This window comes from Perna viridis, chromosome 7 (assembly GCF_037379345.1).
Source record: "Perna viridis isolate PV_CMFRI_1.1 ecotype Kerala chromosome 7, ASM3737934v1, whole genome shotgun sequence".
NCBI classification, from domain to species: Eukaryota; Metazoa; Mollusca; class Bivalvia; order Mytilida; family Mytilidae; genus Perna; species Perna viridis.
The window spans coordinates 28,444,359-28,465,359 of NC_142451.1; the positions used below are offsets into that span (position 1 = coordinate 28,444,359).

General features: G+C 32.1%; 1 protein-coding gene across 7 annotated transcripts in view; it reads right to left on the reverse strand.

The window, feature by feature from the left end:
* LOC148612156 (GTPase-activating Rap/Ran-GAP domain-like protein 3) overlaps positions 1 to 21,001 on the reverse strand; it is a 216,886-nt gene that overhangs the window by 56,026 nt on the left and 139,859 nt on the right. Inside the window, exon 1 of one of the 7 annotated variants that reach the window (XM_088593328.1) lies at positions 12,268 to 12,709. The exons of 5 other annotated variants lie outside the window; for them this stretch is intronic. In XM_088593328.1, coding sequence (XP_088449454.1) covers positions 12,268 to 12,386 — 119 coding nt within the window. In that variant the 5' untranslated portion in view covers positions 12,387 to 12,709. Of the gene's footprint in view, positions 1 to 13; positions 1,986 to 12,267; positions 12,710 to 21,001 lie in introns of those variants that run through there. One more of the 7 variants, XM_088593326.1, reaches the window with a different exon arrangement.

Here is a 21,001-nt window from a genome sequence, read left to right on the forward strand (position 1 = left end):
TTGGAGATTTTACCTTGCACATCTTCGACGGAAAAAGTCTTCCCTTGTCCAAGTTGTCCTCCTTAAGGTCTCAACCTTTGAAAAAGTCGGCGACTTCTTCTTAAAGTTTGTAAAAGATTTCGATCGTAATCTAAACATATCCTCCATTGTCAAACTTTACCTCCGTTATTGTAATTTCGTGAAGCTAGAATCAACCCTTACTTAACTGTTAACACTCTGAACTGATTTCGCACAGATATAAGAGTTTTATTTGACTTACACCTCCTTCCAATGAACTGCTTTAACGCCTACTTTCTCAAGCCTCATCTTCAATTATCATGACATTCCGATACTTTAAAGGATGTTTTCTCATAACACAGCCAATTTATCTAACATGAAATCTCACTTGACAATTACTTTTTCGATTTTTGAATCGATTCAAGATTATTTCAATAGTCTTTATACAATCTACTGGTCTTAACAATACTCTTTATATATATATATATATATCCGCTCTCAATTAATCGAATACAAAGTGTATATATGATTCCGTTCTAAGACTTTCTCAAACAATTATATCTAAAATTTCTCCCGCAAGGGGGTATAAATAGTCAAATTAATGCCAAGAAGCTTCAAGCATGTTCAGTCCACTTTTCAACCAACAATGTTGTCTTGGTTCATATTGATTAAGCCGACGTTTCATATGACAATTGAGTGATAATATCTCGTCAATAATTCTAGCTATTTTATAGTATTTACACAAACAATTATTGACAAAGTGATGATACCTAACGCTGTTAAGGGTTTTCTCATTTATGACATCACTTGTTGTTTATTGGTTTGCATGTATGTGTGTTTTGGCATTTTTTTATATTGTTTCTTACAAATCATGTTCTCTAACTGTGAAACTAAATGTTTGCTTGGTGCAACTGTGAATAATGTTTTTGATCTTTTGATCCGCTTTATTCCAGATTTCACAATCTGAGATGACGTATAATCAGAAGCGCTTATTTACTTATAATAATAATACGTTGGCAAAAATATAATTTGTTCTGAAATGGAAAATTGTATAATGATTTATGGAATTAAAGATTGATCGTATTTGACACAGTTTGCAGACCGGCTAAGTCAATTTCTGCAATCCGCAAAATTTTCAAAATGTAGGAAAAAAAGGAAATTGTGTGTGCAACAAACAAAGAACTTATTTGTACTCAATCGTCAGAGGAATCTAACTACTACAGAGAAACCTGTCTAAACTAAACATTGAATAAACCGTTTTTCTATGTAAACTGAACATCTGCTGACGTCCCTTTATAATAATTTCTATAATTTGTGAACCTGTGTTTACAGTTTGCATGCATTAACCGAACAAAAGTGATTCGGTTTGCAAGGTTTCATTGTATATATAAGTAGGTATGATTAGGTTTAGCACTCTAAAAGAGAAAAAAATATATCCCCGTTTGAAGCATTCTAAGAAGTGAATATTACTCAATGATTAAGTGCGAAATTACAAATAATAACATTTATTTTAGAATCAAATACATAGCAGTGAAACTTGTCTACACCGAACATTTTGTGACTTTTAAATTGTTTGGTTAAGACAGGTGTTCGGTTTACCAATATTCAAATTACATAACAAACTATATAAGGAGGGACATTAAAAGGTTGTCTAATTATGCAGTATAATGGATTTTTTCTGGCTTTGGTTACGAGATTGGTTTCACTGTAATACAATATGAGTTATGTAACAGCATACAACCGAGCATCACACTTGTACATTTTTCTTACGTTTGTAAACTAATAGAAAAAGGGACGATAGCTGAAAGGGGCGAGATAGGATAAGTAAACGGTTGTCCTTTGTTTTGGTTTGTTTTTTTTTGTTTTTTTTTTTTTTTGTTTTTTATTATTTTTTTTGTTTTTGTTTTTGTTTTTTTTTTTATTTTAAGATTATTCAACCTACCGGATCTAGATACTGCATAGTTTTTTCTTTTCTATTTTTTTCATTCAAATTGTATATTTTAATTTAAATGAATTTAAAGTCTACTTTCACATTTGAATTCATTTCCTTGACTTATTTCTTAGGGCCTCTATGATGCCTATTCCAGTTCGACTGAATGTCTATCGTTAGCCTCGCATGTGGTGAAACACGTTGGTATAGTGACCAATGGTAATAAGTATAATTCAAATAGAAAAGCATTACGACATTAAGTAAATAAAGTAGATAGTAACAGCGTTTTTGAATTCATACTGACACATTGTCTTAAGTTGGTGGTAAAAACATTTGTACGTAAAATCTACATATTTTAGTATAACATCTACTTATACTACTTATAAAAATTCTCCGGGAAGGCAAACAAAACAGTGGGTTTGATGCACGACAAGTCTATGTCTTTTGTCATTTAGCTATTTTTTAAATTGGAGCTTAAGGAAAATGAATTTCCGCAGTGTATTTTAAGTATTAGTCGTGTCAAAAATCATGCAGATACTGAAATGAAGATGGTACACATAAAGGGGACAAGGATCTCAAAAGTAAAACATTTTAAATTCATATTGCTACACATTTATAAGAATTTAAATTATTTCCCAATCTGGTAGATACTAACCGTGGCGGCACTTCAAGGGGGGGGGGGGTTAACTTTCGATATGTGTTCATGTAATTATACACTATTTTCTAATGGTATGAAAAACAAGCTTAAATTTTCAAAAAAATCAGAAGGGATTGTTCAAGTAATTTTAAAATTAATAATTACAAAACAGGCACATTATCACAAAATCCAAAACTCCAAAAGAAGGTTATCCATGCCATTCTTTATCAAATGTCCGTTTGAAATGTCAAAATGTACAATGTTCCCTTGATCGGAGCAAAGCCGTTTCTTTCGTATTATTGATCTTAACCAATCAAAGCTTATGGTTTCCATGATTTTGCACTTTTAATGTGATTGTTCGACGCATTTTTACTTTTTATATTTCGAGAATAGGTTTGATCAAGTGCCAAATCGATATAACAAAATGGAAAAGTGAATGAACCACAACTAAAAATTAAAGTTTATTTTATTTTGTTGTGATGTTTTAAAAGTTGTACATCAAAACAAAACAGCATTTAATTATCACATCCTTGACATACTTTTAAATATTTTAAATCATTTTAAACAAGAAAAAACTAGAACAAGTCATTATGACTTTTGTATATTCATTGTTTTTTGCAAGGTTCTTAGAAAGGTTTCTACAGTAACGTCCATTATGTATCCGTGTCACGTCTAAACAGTCTAGATAGAAATATTTGCGACTAACTGCCTGCTGCTTTCAATCCAGGTTTGAAAAATTATGCTTAGCTTGGCTCATAAAGATATAATGACTAGATAATGTCGTGTTTTGTAAATAAATAAAGGACGATAATAATGGCTACATTTCTAAAACTGAGATCGTGTATACTTATTGCATGACAAATGAGTTTGATGATTTATTAATTCTTTTATCTTGGTTTCATAAGGAGTCATTGTCAATCTATAAGCAAAGTCGTTGTTTCATTATTATTTAACTTCACATGCAACACGCTTTTTGACTGGATAAACAAAATTGTAATGTGACTGTGACATCATCACATATGATGACATATGACTTTTTTCGCTGACTTATTCCTAACATTTGGATACTTGAATTAAAAGGAATAACTGTTATTTTTTACGGTTTGTGATGACATAATCTCAATGGCTAAGGTGCACACTTGACAATAACCTGCTACGTAGTTTATTTAATGTGCATCACGTGACTGAGGTTATGTCCTCATAGACCGAAAAAAAAATACAACAGCCATTCCTTAAATACTGATAATTATATACAAGAAACTGCGGGCAGTTAATCAAATTTTCACGTTCAAATTACACACGTATCTGAATAAGGGATCTTATTTATTAACAATTTTATAAAATATTTTGTTTAAACTTTATCTTTCTAGCTTAAAATAGATATGTATTTCAACAATATTTTCAAAAATGTTTTGAAAACAAGTTCAAGAATTGAAGAAAGGTTGTATACACATTAATATACAAAATGGATTTGTTTTTTTCCTCATGACTATTATATTCTAAGAGTAACCAAGGGAACCAAGGTTATAGCGGTAATCAAAAGAATGCAATCCAGAGACAAAGATCAAACATGGAAAACAGACATACACAACAAAGAACATAAAGTAACTAAAGTCATACATACAAAGTAACAAAAGTAAATGACTCGGACTCCACTAAAAACTGGGGGCATGGACCAGGTGCACCGGTAGGGTAAGCGTCCTCTGCTTTTCTAGAAACACCCGCCAAGTTGTTCATAAAAAGTCAAGTCCGGGGTAGACAAACAAGGAAAGGAAAACTATGACCCGTTGAATAAATCCGTTTTTATGGTGCAGATGGATACACCATAACGATCCACGAGTTCATGATGACGACCATACAACTTCTGTAGTGATGACTTCAATCTTGTAGCAACATAACCCTGTTCCAGAAGCCTATTTGTTAGAATTTTAGAGCGATACAAAAATTCTGCGTAGTTTTGGCAAGCTCTGGCATAACGTATGAGTTGTGATATGAACACTCCTTACGCAGATGCTGAAGGGATGTTGCCAAAGATGAAAGTAAAGTTGACATTTTTGAATGAAAAGTCATCACGTTTGGCGTAAAGGTTGGTTAATAGTTTTCCTTTACCATCGATTTCTAAGTGTAGGTCAAGATATGAGGCTGACTTCACAGTGTCTGTAGTATCCTTTATCTCAAGTTTTTTGGGGTAGATGCAATGTATCAAATCCCTGAAATAAGGATTGTGTAAAGATAACACGTCATCTATATGGCGGAAACTGAGATTAAAGGATCTAGTCAAACGCTATTCTTTCTTTCGGATCAGTTCAGCTATAAAGTCAGTCTCATCAGAGTTAAGGATTAGGTCAGCAAGTAAAGGAGCACAATTTGTTCCCATTGAAATGCCGACCGTTTGTTGAAAAACACGTCCACCACACTGGACAAATATGTTGTCGATTAAAAATTCCAGCATTTTGTGAACACCTTTCTCTGTATATTTGGAAGATGATTTGGAATTATTTCTTACAAAGTATGAGGAATCTCTACCAAGAACTATACATTTGTATCTAGGTGTACCATCTTTTTTGGAAAAGCAACGATGTATAATGTTTTTAAGTCGGGATTTTAACTGAGTATGGGAAAAAGAAGCATAGTGTGTTTAAAAATCATAGGTTTTAATGCTATTATATTCAGATAATAGTCTTGAACTGAAACTTGAACTTGAAAAGATGTTTCGAATTTTTCAGGATCCACATTAATTGAATTAATACCACTGTGGTATAAGTGTTGTGGTAGGACTGCAGACCCTCTTTGACGGTTTTGAGTATAGAAGTTAAAAATTTTGAAAGAGGTTTGGTGGTACATTTTGCAGATCCAGCTATGAAACGTTACTTGTATGGATTCTTGTGGAGTTTAGGAATCCAGTACATAGACGATAAATTACAATCATCGTCCTTGGTAGAGAGACCAAAAAAGGATAGCACAGATTTATGGTTTTCCACAATCTCTTCTTTGTAGAGTGTGGTAGCAGTATAGGTCTTATCACTGCTATTATTTTCTACGTCTACCTCTGATGATAAACATTGGATGTAAAACGTTTTGCAGACAAAAACAATGTCGTTTTGGACTTTATCTGCTAGTACGACAACATACTTGTCATGTATAGTAGACAATGTTTTTGCTAAATCGGGGTCTTTGGAAACCGATGTAGCCTTGGCACTCATTAACCTACATAAAACTTTCATTCGTTTCAAAATGAAAGACCTCACGGCCTAACCCTTGAATTATTCTATACAATAAAACAAAAACTTTTTGGCAGTAATAGGGTATGTAAGTCTCGTTCTAGTTTAATTTTCTTTACCGGAATTTCCGACGTAGAACGTGTTGAAAACGGAAGACCGATCAGCATTTTATTGTTTACTTCCGGGTACTCGAAACATTGTATTAAAATGTAAAATCTTTCATTTTATGCTTTTTCTAAATACTTTTATTATGTAGAAATAGATTTTTTATCGGTATTTTTTTAAAGATGTTTTGTCTTCAATAGTGAACTCAAATCTCTCTAAATGACAAATCTGCTTGCTTTTTAATGGTAGACTAGGACCCATTCTCGTGAAATCACGGGGTCACATGACGGAACTTACATTCTCTATTGTGGATTCGGTGCCGAAGTGCAAGCCTCATTTTACAGTACATCTTAATTGAACATAGTTTATTGCCAAAACCTTATCCAAAGTAACCTTGAGAAGATGTTACAACTCAAGACAACGAAAGAAACCCTGGGGGTCTTGGGGCCGTACAAGTCCCCATAAAACTTTCGGAAAAGTGGTGTAAAGTTCTGTGTTCTGTTCATTTTCTGGTTTATTTCCATTTGAAAAATCATGGTGTTTTTGCATGATTTTTTTATATATTTGCAATGAAGAAATACTTGTTTTCTTAAAATTCTCAAACTCACTAAGTATGTTCCCTTTATTCAATGTGGTCTGCTAGCTTCAATCATAACAGGGGCAGATGAAGGATCGCATGTTAGAATGACTTTGACATGACAATGACATGAAAAATGACTTAAGCTAGCAGACCACATTTAACCAATGTCCGAGTTCCACAGTTCATATAGTAAGCTTCCTTAAGAAAAATGAAAATCATATTTAGTAATAATTTTCGTCAGGCCATACTTTCAATAGGTTCTACGGCCATGCATTTAACTATGCAAACACAAATAAGACTATTTAACAGATACGCATTATTCTATTATATCGAACTATTACAAAAGAATAATTAAACGAATTTACAAAGGCAATTGTGGTCGATTTCACAAAATCGTCGAAATTAATCGTAAATTAATCATTTTGACACCTTAAACAACAACAACAACAACAACAACAACAAAAAAAAAAAAAAAGAAAACAAAAACTCTTTCAGGTTTATTGTGTGAAATAGACAACATATCTTTCAAGTTCAAAACATTTACATATCCGCTGAATACCTGTAGAGCAATCCACAGTTATCCAATGAAAAATAATAGTCAACCGAACATTCATTTCATTTGAACATAGTTTTCCATTCTAGTAAAGTGATGAAACAAGGTTAAATGAAGTCGATGATATAAAAGTGGGTGCATATTGAAATCAATTTACACATTAAAATGTTAAGTTTGTCAATTTCTGGTTGAAATACCAAAAATTGCATTTTAAAAATGTTAAGTTGTTTATCCTATAAAAGGAAAACATGCTTCACCACGTAAAATTATACTCCGCCAACATTCGGTGACAAGCAAGTGACAAACCTATTCGGCTAAAGACTTAATCCTTGAGCAAAGTCAGCTATTTAAACCTTATTACCTACAACACAGGTAGGCCGTCCTGTCACACTTCAAACGACTTCGAAAGTTCATTAACGTATGTCCAAAATACAGGCTATTAAATGCAAGTCAAGTTATATATATATTTTAAAGAATTCAAAAATCGAAAACACAATACATGTTTCGTTAATACCATTAGTTTGAATTTACATATACATTTATTATCCTTCTCTTACTCCAATAACTCATCACCGTCCCAAATACAAATTTCAATTATCATTTTTCAAATTATATTTTTATCAAAGCTTTTGAAACTTATACCATTTTTATCTGCTTCATGGTATACCGTGCATAAAAAAGGAAAAGAAACAACAATAATAAAAGATATAAGAAAGAAACTGTAATGCTGCCAAAAGGCACTAAATCAACGATTACTATCATTTTTTTCTTTAGCATGACTTAGTCGGCAGGCAAACCAGCAATCAACCACACTTGTATAGCTGACAAAAATTACTAGATCAACGACTACCATAGTCTTTGTCCTGGATATGACTTAGAAAAATACAATTAAACTTTTATGGTCATCTGCCAACTCAAAACAGTTACCTCCAATTCATTGTTTAATTCAAATGCGAAATTTTAGGGTAAGTCTCGTCATATGACTCCGCGCTTTAACGAGAATCGGTCCTAGTCTACCACTCAAATGCAATGCGATTTTTCATTTCCAGAGAGTTGGGTTCAGTATATAAAAGCAAAACATATTTTCGTGCAAAAATATAATAAAAATGACAAATATCTATTTCCACATGATAAAAATGTAAAGTAACAGCTGAAAATAGAAGATTTGTCTATGTTACACAACGTTTCGAGATCCTTGAAGTGAACAATAAAATGCAGACCGGCCTTCGGATTTCAATATGTTCTTCGTCAGAAATTCCGGTAAGGACTATGAAATGAGAAAAGAAAATATATTCACTTCCTCACCATCACGTATCAACATATACAATGTATGTTAATGTAATTAGAGGATTGTCAAACGGCTGTCTATGATTCAACATTTAACCAACCTTAGTTAAACGATACATACAATCATTTAGACAACATAAATTAAAACTTGATGCTTAAGATAGTCGTAGAAATGAATTTCACGTCGACTACGATACCGTTATATTATCAGACTGATATGATCAAAGTTCTAATTTGACATTAGTTTGCATTGGTTTATCCAGTGAAATTATCAACAGGTTATTGTCAAAATTGTTCGTAAAGACTTGTAGTTTCAATCTAACAAATGCTGAATTTAAACGTAGTTTTCGATGTTTTCCATTCTATGAAATTGTTTAACTACCACTTTAATGAAAATACCACTGATTGCATTTGATAAATTGTTTCCTAAATTAAGTCACAAATTTTCCAAACTTCAGGCCATTCAATGCACGTCAAGTACAAGTCATTATTTATAAAGAATTTCAATGATTTGGTACTAAAAACAACCTTCATTCACATTTCGATGATACCAATTGTTTGAAAGAGTAATCAAGGGAACCAAGATTCTAACGGAAATCAAAGAATGTACAAAGAGCAGACAGGAAAACAACGAAAACAAAGAACATAAAATAACTAAAAAATACATACAAATTAACAAAAAGAAATGAGCAACTCGAACTCCACTAAAAACTGGGAGCGTGGACCAAGTGCAGCAGTAGGGTAAACGTTCTCTGCTTTTCTAGAAACAACCACTGAGTTGCTCATAACAAATCAAGTCGGGAGTAGACGAAAGAGGAAAGGAAAACTCGGGCACGTAGAAAAAATTTGAATCTACATATAAATATACTTTCATTGTTTTCTTCAACAATTCATGCTCGTCCCCTTGATCATTTCAATTTGAATTTCCCCTTTTCAATTTAAAATTTATATCAATGCTTTTGAAACTTATATAATTTCTTATCTGTCTCATGGTACATGTGTAACGTAATTAAAACGTTACCCCTCCTATCTTCGTGGTAGTGTAGTAGCGTAGAAAAAGTAAAAATATGTTAAAAAGATAATGTTAAGCAGACGATTGTAGTCAAGTTTATAAGTTTCAGGTATAATTTCACAAAGTTTCCGTAAGTCTTACGTGCATGTAAAGCAAATTGGTTTGTTAAAAATGTACGTACACGTTAACCTTACCGCTGTTTTGTGAAATACGGTCCCTACAACTACGAAGATGACAGATTTGAAAGCAAGATAGAACACAAAAGTGTAAAGCAAGCTGTCTTCAGAACATTTAAAAATGCTGCTAAGGACTGTCGAAAGAAAGAATTTCGAGTAGGTCCGAAAATGCTTTTGAACCGACATAAATGACTAGACAACGGAACATGTGCCTAGCAATATGGTCTGTAAGTCTCATTCTATTTTCATTTTCCTTAGCGGTCTTCCCGATGTAGACCGTAATAAAATCCAGACCGGTCAGCATTTTATTGTTTACTTCCTGGATTTTGAAACGCTGTGTTACAGTGCAAAATGTTTTATTAAATGCTTTTTCTTAACACCTGTATCACGTAAAACTAGAAGCTTGTCATTTTATATGGGCACTTTTACACAAAAAGTGGTTTTGTTTTTAATACCGAACTCAACCCTTTGTAAATGGCAAATTTCCATAGATTTGAATTGTAGAATGTTAGGCAACGGAGTCACGTGAAAAGACTTGTTCATGGTACCTTACGTCTGCACATTAACTATATTCTTGACTTATATTATCATAAATGTGTGTTTGTGTCTGTTTCTATCAAATCTTGTCTCTTATATTTTGCCCCATACAAATATATTCTAACGATCATTATACATTTGAATGATTATGTATGCTTAATGCGGCATTACTGTCTAGACGGCTACAGAAACCGCTAGATTTCATGTAGCAAATTCTATGTAAATATACTTGTACAACACTTGACCGATATTGTGCATTGTAATTCAGATAAGAAAGTTGGATAGTATGCCAGTAGATCTATATTCTGTATTCTCCATTTCTTAAGCTGATAGAACATTGTTCAAAGGAATGGATATCAAAAGCCTGCTGCTAGTGTAGTGTATGTTTATATTTGCCAGTCTTGTCATTTTTTTCTCAATTTTTAATCTTGACATAAAATAATGCTACAGATACTTTTCCCTCTTAACATGCGTTAAAAGTCTCAACAGGAAGAAAGGTCAAGTTGGCAATTCAGTTTAGTTGTCAGCGATGTCTTTCATTATTTACGATGTTTATCGCTATTTAAGTTGTCTTTAGCCTCAAACTACTGGCAATATTGCTAAACGTTTTCTGGCCTATTAAATTAAACCTAATTAATTAAAAATTAAGTTCATTTAGTATGTTATCAGATGATGCATGTCCGTTTCCCCCTCCTTCCTACAACTTAACTGAGTAAGTAATTCGTTATGATGTTTATATTGCAAAACGCCAAAAAAAAAATAATAATAAATAAATTTAAAAAAAAATAAAAATACATTTACATAAATAAAGCTAATACATATTTTAAAGATCTCTTGTTTTAGTATTCATATCGATCATGGTAAACTTTATTCTAAAATTTACGATAAAAGGGATGATTTTTTTATTCCGTATCTATACATTTTTGAGACGGTGACTCCCCTTATTACCGTCATATGGTGTTTCATATCATAATTATTCCAATTTGCTCGTATTTGTAACAAGGGTCTTTACATAGGAATTAAAAAACTATCTTTAAAAGCAATTTTTTGGCATGACATAGGTTTCCCTTATTGTATGACTTATGATGTACCGCGATTCTCAACATCGCACTGGAAGAATTGGGATTGATTTTACATACAGTGGGAATATAACTTTATGCAGGTTTAAACTGGTCTGGAGTTGGCATGTCAGTTAACTGGGAGTAATCCTTAGTTTGTAATATTGCGTAATTTATATCCAGTTTCTTTATTTTCATTGTAACAAGAGACTCAGGTCTTGTTAAACTGAGTGTATATGTGCTTTATCGTGTTATATTTTTCCACACAGGCCAGATTATAAAGGGAGAGGGTTGAAGTCACGCAAAAGGAATTTAACCGTGCCGCATTTTTGCACCTGTACCAATTCAGGAATTTAAGGCATCTGTTTGCCTTGTTCCGTTCTCAGCTTTAGATTTTTTTTAATGTTATTTGAGTATATAGGAGCAACTCCTTCGCTGTACCTGAGGAAAATGATGTTTTAGGATTAGCTGAGTCCTGTCGTGTTTTGTAAGGGTTTCCTCGTCGTACATTGAAGATAAGTGGGTGGCTTTGGGCTGACAATATCATCCCAGTGGGGTTGTCTCTTTGATTTAAGCTCAATACCTATTCTTGTTATGTTATACAGTTTTATTCTTCCAGCACTTATTGCATTCGTGTGAATAAAAAAAAACAAACCATCAAACCCCAAGTATATAGTTGTTAGTGTGTTATAATTATGTAACTGTGCTTCAGAAGAAGTTTCATATATTTTATTGTTAGCGGATGTTTACATGCACAAAACACAATGAGGCAAAAGCTTGAACCAAATCATAATAATGTCTATAGATGTTAAGTTGTTTTATAAACAGCAATGTTCATTTCCAATCAGTAACTTTCGAATTCATGCTTTGCATCCAATCGGCTATAAACTGCCAAAATAAGTCCAATATAGGTATTTTCCAGACAAAGATCACTAATTTGAATAAATATCTTTAAAAAATAATGTATTAAGACCCGGAGGAAAAAATTAAATTTGATTTGAAAAATAAATCATAATTAGGTCATAAACCCAAAACGGATCATCAAACACAACAATTCTTGATAAAATGGAAGATTGCACTTTATTATGTTTTATCGTCTGTATAAAGTAATCATGACACACTTCAAAACTGTTTCCGATAAAATTGATAGCAATTTAAACTAGTTATAATTTACCTTAAACATCTTGAACGGAAACAAAGTTCTTTTGCCCACGTCTTCCTTCTGACAAAATCGGAAACGGTTGATTCAGGCCTTTTTGTCCTGCAAGACTTAGATCTTTGAAGACGAAACATCGTCTTTCAAGAACAAAATTCAAATGTTAAACTGAATAGGATTGTATCGATATGTATATATATATAAACCCTTTTGGTTAATTACGTCATGAAGAAACTGACAAAAGAATAATACTCATTTCCTGCACATAACATACAATTTCTTATCAGTCCAACACAGGAACAACCGGTCCTTCACTCCTGTCCGTTTTATTTCCGAAGCACATTATGTTCCATTCAAAAAGTAAAGTTTGCCAAAATGCATTGTGTTCTATTAAAAGATAATATTGATTTCTTGGAAATTATATGCTTGTTTATAGTTAAGAAGCCACGCTTGTCAACCTTGAACTCGTAATAAATCAGTCAATATTCCTAATTAGCTTTTGAAGACATTCTTTGCAATCACTTCACTAACGCCACAATGCATCAATCAAGAATAAGATATATATAACAATAGAAAAAAATAATTCTCTTCAAATATAAACTTGTTTGTAACACATGCTATCACTTGCTTTTCCTTTATCTAATTACATCTGTTTTGAACATGATTGCTCATTTTATTTTGCAAACAATGATGCAGGTTTTAAAAAGATAGTTTTACCAGCTATTACAGTTCAATCCCCTTTAAAATCAATATATGTTACACCTTATAATTTAGGTTTGAATAATTTGATTCTATTATCGTTTACAAAACTTTTAGCCATCATCAGAACCTGAGGGTATATTAACATGTTTGCTTGTTTTTTGCGTGTATTTTGTACATAAGCATATGATCGCATTCATTTTCATATAGATGAACGTCATTAAAGAGAATACGTGCTTATGCATTATAACCAGGTGCGTGTTTATAACCAGACATTTAAAAGCCACTAACTTAGGCATTTTTTTCTACTGGCAATGAGTCGATAAGCCTCTACCATCACATTTACAGACATACAACATCGGCCAAAATTAAACCATAATTCGTAAATATTTGTATAATTAAACAAAACAAAGAACCAAAAGAGTTGATGCAATACACGTATGGGTTGATGAAATAACCAAAGACAATGGTAGAGGTGTGTTTGCACTATCGCTTTTTATATTGTAAAATTAAGAAAGAGTTTGCACTATCGCTTTTTATATTGTAAAATTAAGAAAGTATTTGCGGTTTGGAAATACAACAAAATTCTAACGATTTGTCCGAAATGTTTGTTACCTACATTTTATTGCACTTTGAAAATATGACATACATTGTGATGTCGACCACCCTTACCTTCATAAATGTATTTACGGTTTTGGTAGTAAGCAACAAGGAAACACGTTGAAAATTCAATTTGAAGTTTCGTTATGTCCCAAAGATAGTTTCTGAACATAACGATATCTGCCAACAGGAAGCTTGATTAAGTAGAAATGTCTTTAACCATTTCCTTGACACAAGCTTAAAGATATATGATGAAAAAAATACAAGTAGGCTTGCTTAACGATTTTCTTCCTTTTTGTAATACATCAATATTGTTCTTTTTCATTATCAACGAAAACAATAAGAATTAATTAAATTCAAACATACATTGACATTCGTGAAATTAAACATTTTCAAGAGTCGTTTGATATACAGCTATGCACTAAAACCATAAACAAAACGCTAGCTATACTGAGTAAAATAATCAATCTCGCTTTTACAGTTATCGTTGTATTAAATACTTGGGTATAAAAAAATTAAAAAAGGGAAACTAGGTTGGTCATTCAAATCAATAGAAGTTATGAGAAAATAAATGTTATTATTAATTATTCGATTGTTGCATCATGCAAAAATTGCATGATTATGTTTTTCTCCGGAATGTTTTAAAGCGTATTAAAAATATCGTACAAAGTGCGATAACTCAAATTCTAATGTTGATAGTAAAATTTCTTGTCAGTGTGTATCACATATTAGTATAACTTATACGTATGAAATGCATTTCAATACCAGTTTTGCTTTACATTTTAAAAGGGTAAAGGTGATATCAAAACTTAGAATATAGACATACTACAGAAATATAAAGAACAACATAAATTTCCACAGCTCTTAAAAGACAAATAAAAAAAAGTAGAAAACACAAAATCCTAGCAAACAACCAAACACAAACAGTAACAAAAGAAACGTGGAAACAAATGGAATAAGGACAATGCAAATGGTCCACTTTTGGGTATGAATCATGCAAAGAAAACCGGATCATCATCTTTATACCAGAAAAAAGACCACGTTAAATGCTGTTTCTTCATTGAACAACTTTTGCTATCAATTTGTGCTTATAGTAGTGAGGTTCTGGCCAAGGTTTCTTATTATTTGTAAAGTCAAGCAGGCCGCAGGAAAGATAAATCTAACTAATGTTTCACAAATTTATAAACAAAGTCTAATCAATAAGTGTGTAAAAATTAAAAAAAAAAACAAAAACAAAAAACAAAAAAAACCCCAAATAATTCACAAGGTATGCAAGATTGTAATTAACGACAAATCCATATAAAATTTAGATCGCTAATGGAAGTGCAGAAACAGCTATTTAACAAACGGGGCTATTTTGATCGAAATACGCCGTATGTTCACGCCCAGTCCTTTTTCTACGAAATTAATCAATTCAGAGCGATAACCTTGTAAATTTTATATACAATCTTTTATCTCAAAAAGAGTGAAAAGAGAAAGATAAAGTAAGACTGGTTATGTGGTTTAAATTTCTAATTGCTTAAGAATTAAAATTAAATTATAATAAAAAAAAAACATGTAGTTTTTTTATACGCATGCTTGACCTCCTGTTATATTCTTTTATGACTAGTACGCCTGTAACATTGGTTGATTGATGCTAAAAAATAAAAAGGAGTTTACAGTCTACAAATATGATGGCTGCAGTGGAGCATCCAGTGATTTTTAATAGGGGTTACGAGGAAAAAAGATTTCCAGCTAACTTTTGCACCATTCTGCAGCACGAAATTAACAAAATTGTCCATCAAAGGGGTCGAACCAACATACCCCCACCACGGATCCGCCACTGTGGTTGTTAATTCTATGATGTATAATACATACAAAAACACATTTGATCCCCAAAGGAAAGTTTCCAATTAACTGAAAATCACTTGCCATATTTCAGTTTAATTCTACCTGAAGCATCTAACAACTATTGTTGAAATGAAATTCTTATTTCCGGTTATATATAATATTTGGCTATGATTAAACATGATATCGACTTTGAATCAAATACAAGTGGTCTGTTTATCTTTATAATATCCTCCTCTTCTTGTTCTCAATTTAAGCATAGAATTTTTATCTTCCAAAAACTAGGGTTATATGAAAAGCCACATGTTAATTTCTGTTTATTATAAAATTTTAACAAAATATCAAAAATAGAAATATGTAGGCTTTTCAACCCTGTCATACATTTTGAATGATTCTTGTCAAAAGGGACGTTAGTTATAAAAAATGTTTTGAAAATGAATGATAAATGCTCTTCACATTTGATATGGAAACTTTCCATTAAGCATCAAAACAAAACATGTTTATCTCGCTTTGTCGCCGTTTATGTAATAGTAATTTCAATAGAGTAGAGTTATCTCGCTTTTTATTTCAAGTTGCCTTATATGGAAATTGATTTAGTATGAAGACAAAATTAATCTTTTATCACTTTGTTTTCAATAGAAACGGTTGATATGAATCATGTTAACCAATCTACTGTACACAAGAACAGTGTTTTATTTCGAGATCTATTATAAATGATTTTACGTTGACATATCTCTCATGTCAAGAGCAAGCTCGAGGTTGCCTTCTTCCATTTTTGTCCTTTTGTGTTCCTTTTGTGTTTGAACTGATAACCATCTTGTAGCACTCAGTGTGTCGACGGCTAGACCATGTCCCTTCCTTGCTTATAAATTAGATTGTTTTTGTTATGTTTTGTTTTGTTTTCTTTTTTTGTTTTTGTTTTCTTGGGTTCGGGGTGGGGGCGTTGTCAATCTATGAGATCACCATGGTAATGTCTATCATGGGAATTTTATATTCATTTATGTTTTAATGAGTTTGCAGTTTACATATGATAAGTTGTCTACTTTATTCTACGCCGTATTTTGATTATTTACACATTCATTTATACACACACAACATAACAAACTACAAAAGTGTAGCTGAAATGTCATCATGAATCTCGAACTGACCGATATATTTTACTAATTCATCAAACGAAGAGAATAATTTGTGTTTTTATTTCTGTAGCATTTTAGAACAGGCATTGACCTTATCAGCATTCACTGTCATTTATTTGGCTTAAAACGATTATATGAGACGGTTTTCCAATAATGAGTTTGACTTTCTACCTCTTCAATGCTATGTCAACATCTATAGTTGAAAATATGTAGGGGACTTTCCATCATGAAGTTTGTTCGTCAGAATATAATAAACATAGAAGTATCAAAATCCTTAATTTTCAATCATAAACCGATTTCATATGGATTAGTAAGAATATTAACATCTTGCATCGTTCATTCAACTCAAATTATATATTATGAGTAGTATTTCATTAAACTTTTTAGTCAAAGAGAGTCATTTGCATTTGTTTGTAATATATAAATTCTAAATTAGTGGTCTTGATTTTGTCTTATTAAACTTTTACTGTAATTTCCGATTCAGAAACATTTACCGCTTAAATAACCGGTCTTAGTTCGCCTTTCGGTTGTTGAACTTAGCAGGTAAAATATATAGATTGAGTATGAAATTGGCAATTTGCAAGAGTTATCGTTCTTGCTTTTGATTTGGTTGATTTTAGTGGTAGATGAATTTATAGATTTCTTAAAACATCTTTTACAAGTTGCAGAAAGGAATATCGTTATGTTGAAATGTTGCATATATTGACCTAAAACAGCATCAATTTTACACCATGAATCACCTCTGTCATAGGCAATGACCAATTTGTATATGGACTGCTACTTAAGTACTTTATGTGTTCTCTATTTATTTATATTTCAAAACTGCAATGCGTGTTCTGGCCTAATTTAGCGACGGAATTGATAGAAAACTTAATAAAAGGAGCTTAAAAATAGCTTTTATTCAATTCGTAACATGTATTCCTGTACCTCAATACATTACAAGCCAGTAAATCAATTTTAAATGTGTACCATGTCTCTAGCTTTATTGATAATAAGATGACTTTTCATTCAGAATTGTCAACTTTCCTTTCATCTGTGGCAACATCTCTTCAGCACCTGCGTATGGAGTGTTCATATCACAACTCATACGTTATGCCAGAGCTTGTCGAAACTACGCAGAATTTTTGTATCGCACTAGAACTCTAACAAATAGGCTTCTGGAACAGGGTTATGTTGCTACAAGATTGAAGTCAGCACTACAGAAGTTCTATGGTCGTCATCATGAACTCGTGGATCGTTATGGTGTATCTATCTGCACCATGAAAACGGATTTATTCAACGGGTCATAGTTTTCCCTTCCTAGTTTGTCTACCCCGGACTTGACTTTTTATGAGCAACCCGGCGGGTGTTTCTAGAAAAGCAGAGGACGCTTACCCTACCGGTGCACCTGGTCCATGCTCCCAGTTTTGAGTGGAGTCCGAGTTGCTCATTTGCTTTTGTTACTTTGTATGTATGATTTTAGTTACTGTATGTTCTTTGTTGTGTATGTCTGTTTTCCATGTCGGGTCTTTGTCCCTGTATTACATTCTTTTGGGTACCGCTATAACATTGGTTCCCTTGATTACTCTTGCAATTGAATAATTTATATTCAAAGAGGATCAACGATATATGCCATTATGACTCCTCACCAATATCAGTTTGAAGACTCTCATTTGGTAAAAGTTTCAACTTACCTCCTGAAAGTTCTTTGTATATACTTTACAGTCATAGCATTAATTGGTTCATTGCGTAAGGAATATGTAGGGTGCGTCATTACTATGACATCACAAGATTCTGATACGATACAGTTTTCAGTGAAATTCGATTGATTAAGTGGTGCTTTTTAAAACACACGGATTAAACAACTTAAAGTGATGAAAGGAGACGACATGGTACATAAGACTTTTCTGGTAATAATAACGTTTGAGCCAAATGCATGTACCTTACTCACAAATATCTACTTAAATACTCGTCGTTCATTCAAGACCGATGGATGGTCTTGGGGGCTGAAATTTTCATTCCGGCGGGGTTGTTGTCTTTTTGACATATACACCACACCTCTTCTCTTTATATTTTATTTTTGGGCTGATTTTATTTTTTGGCCTTAATTGAATAAACCCCTTAACTATTTTAGTTGGAATCATATCCACAATAAATTTGTAGTTGTTGTTGTTTTTTTTTCCATCTAATGACGAAATGATGTAGGGTATAAACAAAAATAAAAACCAAACACATATATGCCCGATCGCTCAAATTCCAAATCATGTCGGATCCTTAAAAACTTACTGTGGTATTTATCGTGTATAGTGTAGTCATTCTATTTTCATGTTTAGAGGAAGTTTGAAAAGAAAAAAAATAGGTATTATTTTTTTTTTCAAATAACTCCATCGATAAATTACTTTGTTGAATGATAAAGTGAAAAAAAGGATAGAAATGAAGTTTTGTGATGCGACAAGAAGGAATAAATACAATTGAAAATGGTGAATAAATAGATATAATTCTGAACCGACATATTGATAAATAAGCTTACAGCACGACCAATAATGCTCTGCATTCAATTAACCATTTACCAGAAACCTTAAAGAACTGAATCCTATTAGCATTCAGCTTGATTGATAGACAGGTGCTTGGTTGATGCTGGTTATAATGCATTGTAAAAATATAAAGAGACTTTAAAACATTGATTAATTTATAAATGACTTCAGTTTCTTATTAAAACTTACTTACAGGAAATCTATTCAACAGCCTTAAAAAAGAAAGGTTGAATTTAGGTCATACTGTGAAATATCAATTTGATATTATTAGCATATATAAGTTTAGGCAGCTATCTTCCTAATAATCAGGCAAAATGAAGAGATTCATTCGATAAAATAGTTTGGGGCACTGACAAATGCATTAAACTGATCCAATAATACTAACAATTACCATCTGCACAATACTTAGAAGAGTGGCTAGCTAACATCATATATATAATACTAATGTTGTGTTAGTACGAGGAAGTCATCGCATTTGACCTCCTAAATTATGCTTGTAATTATGGTAATCTTTCAACATTTTTTTTCATACAGGAAAGGGTCTGCCACTTTTCCACAGCCGTAAGAACACTTATTAGATGAGTGGAAACCAATTAACAGTTATATTGGATCTTTAATATATTTAGTGTCACATAGAACGAGTAGTTACTTATACTTGAACAAATATGTCTCTAGAAATCCCACTTATAGTTTTACTCAGTTACCAATAGCTGTATAATTCATATAAGGCACATCAAGGTTTAATATGTTATATTAGAAAGTGTTTTACGGCATGAGTTAAAACATTGCGAATTTTATAAGACTGCATGAAATTTATTAAATTCAGGTTGTCCTCTGTTGTGACATGTTTCCTTCAAACTAAATTATTAGCATTGAAACATTTTATTTCAAAATTTATCTTTAAAAAACATGTGTGAAAACAAGATTAGTGGAATTAGTTTTTTTATTTTTCAAAGGCAAAACTTCAAAGATTTTTTATTTGCAGTATCAAATTTTTTTTTTTTTTTTCAAATGTATACGTCCATGAATCTGCTTTCGATTTCGCAAGGTCACCAGTGTAAAATGGATACCTTTCAATGGTTGTCTTTAACACGAACGGAACGGAAAATATTGATTTCAGAGTAGTTATTAAATCTGTAATTTTTGTCACTGAAATACCTTCAGATTATCCTTTCTTTGTCGAAACATTATTTTTTGTGATTTACAATTTCAATTCCACTCAAGTTGTCTTGTATAAAATTGACCCTCTCAATATAATTTTAAGATGATAAATTTAACACGAATAAACTGTTAAGATGCAGCTCAATCAAATCACTTTCTGCAATTCCTTGGTTACAGTTCTCTAGGATTTATAAGATCGTCCTTGTCATGTGAATCAAACATTTGAATACACATTATTAATCTTTCTCAAGAACTCTTTGCAAATGTATTAAGTAACATGAGCAGTAAATCTATAAAACCATATCCAACTTTAAATTTTTCAAGTATTATCACAAGTTGTTTTTAACATTTCATAACATTAAGGTTCCGGGAAGGAGGGGTATAAATTTATGAATTATTACCAAAAGATACCAACCGATACGTTTAAGAGAGTAATCTAGGGAACTAAGATTCGAGCGGAAATCAAAATAATACAATCCAAAGAAAAAGACAAGACAGGGAAAATAGCACCCACAACAGAGAACATGCAATTATTAATTGAACACGGACAAAGTATCAGAAGTAATTGCGCATAGCGGACTCCACAAAAAAAAAAAACAAAAAAAAAAAACAACGGAGCATTGACCTTGGTGAACCGGTAGGATAAGCGTCTTCTGTTTTTCTAGAAGCATCCACCGAGTTGCTAATAAAATATCATGTCTGGGGTAGACGATGATATGAAATGTGTCCTATCACGTTTCAATCCAAATGATTTGACGATAACAATAGTATCGCAATTCAACTTTCAAAGTGTGAACTTTAATTACAAATTCCATA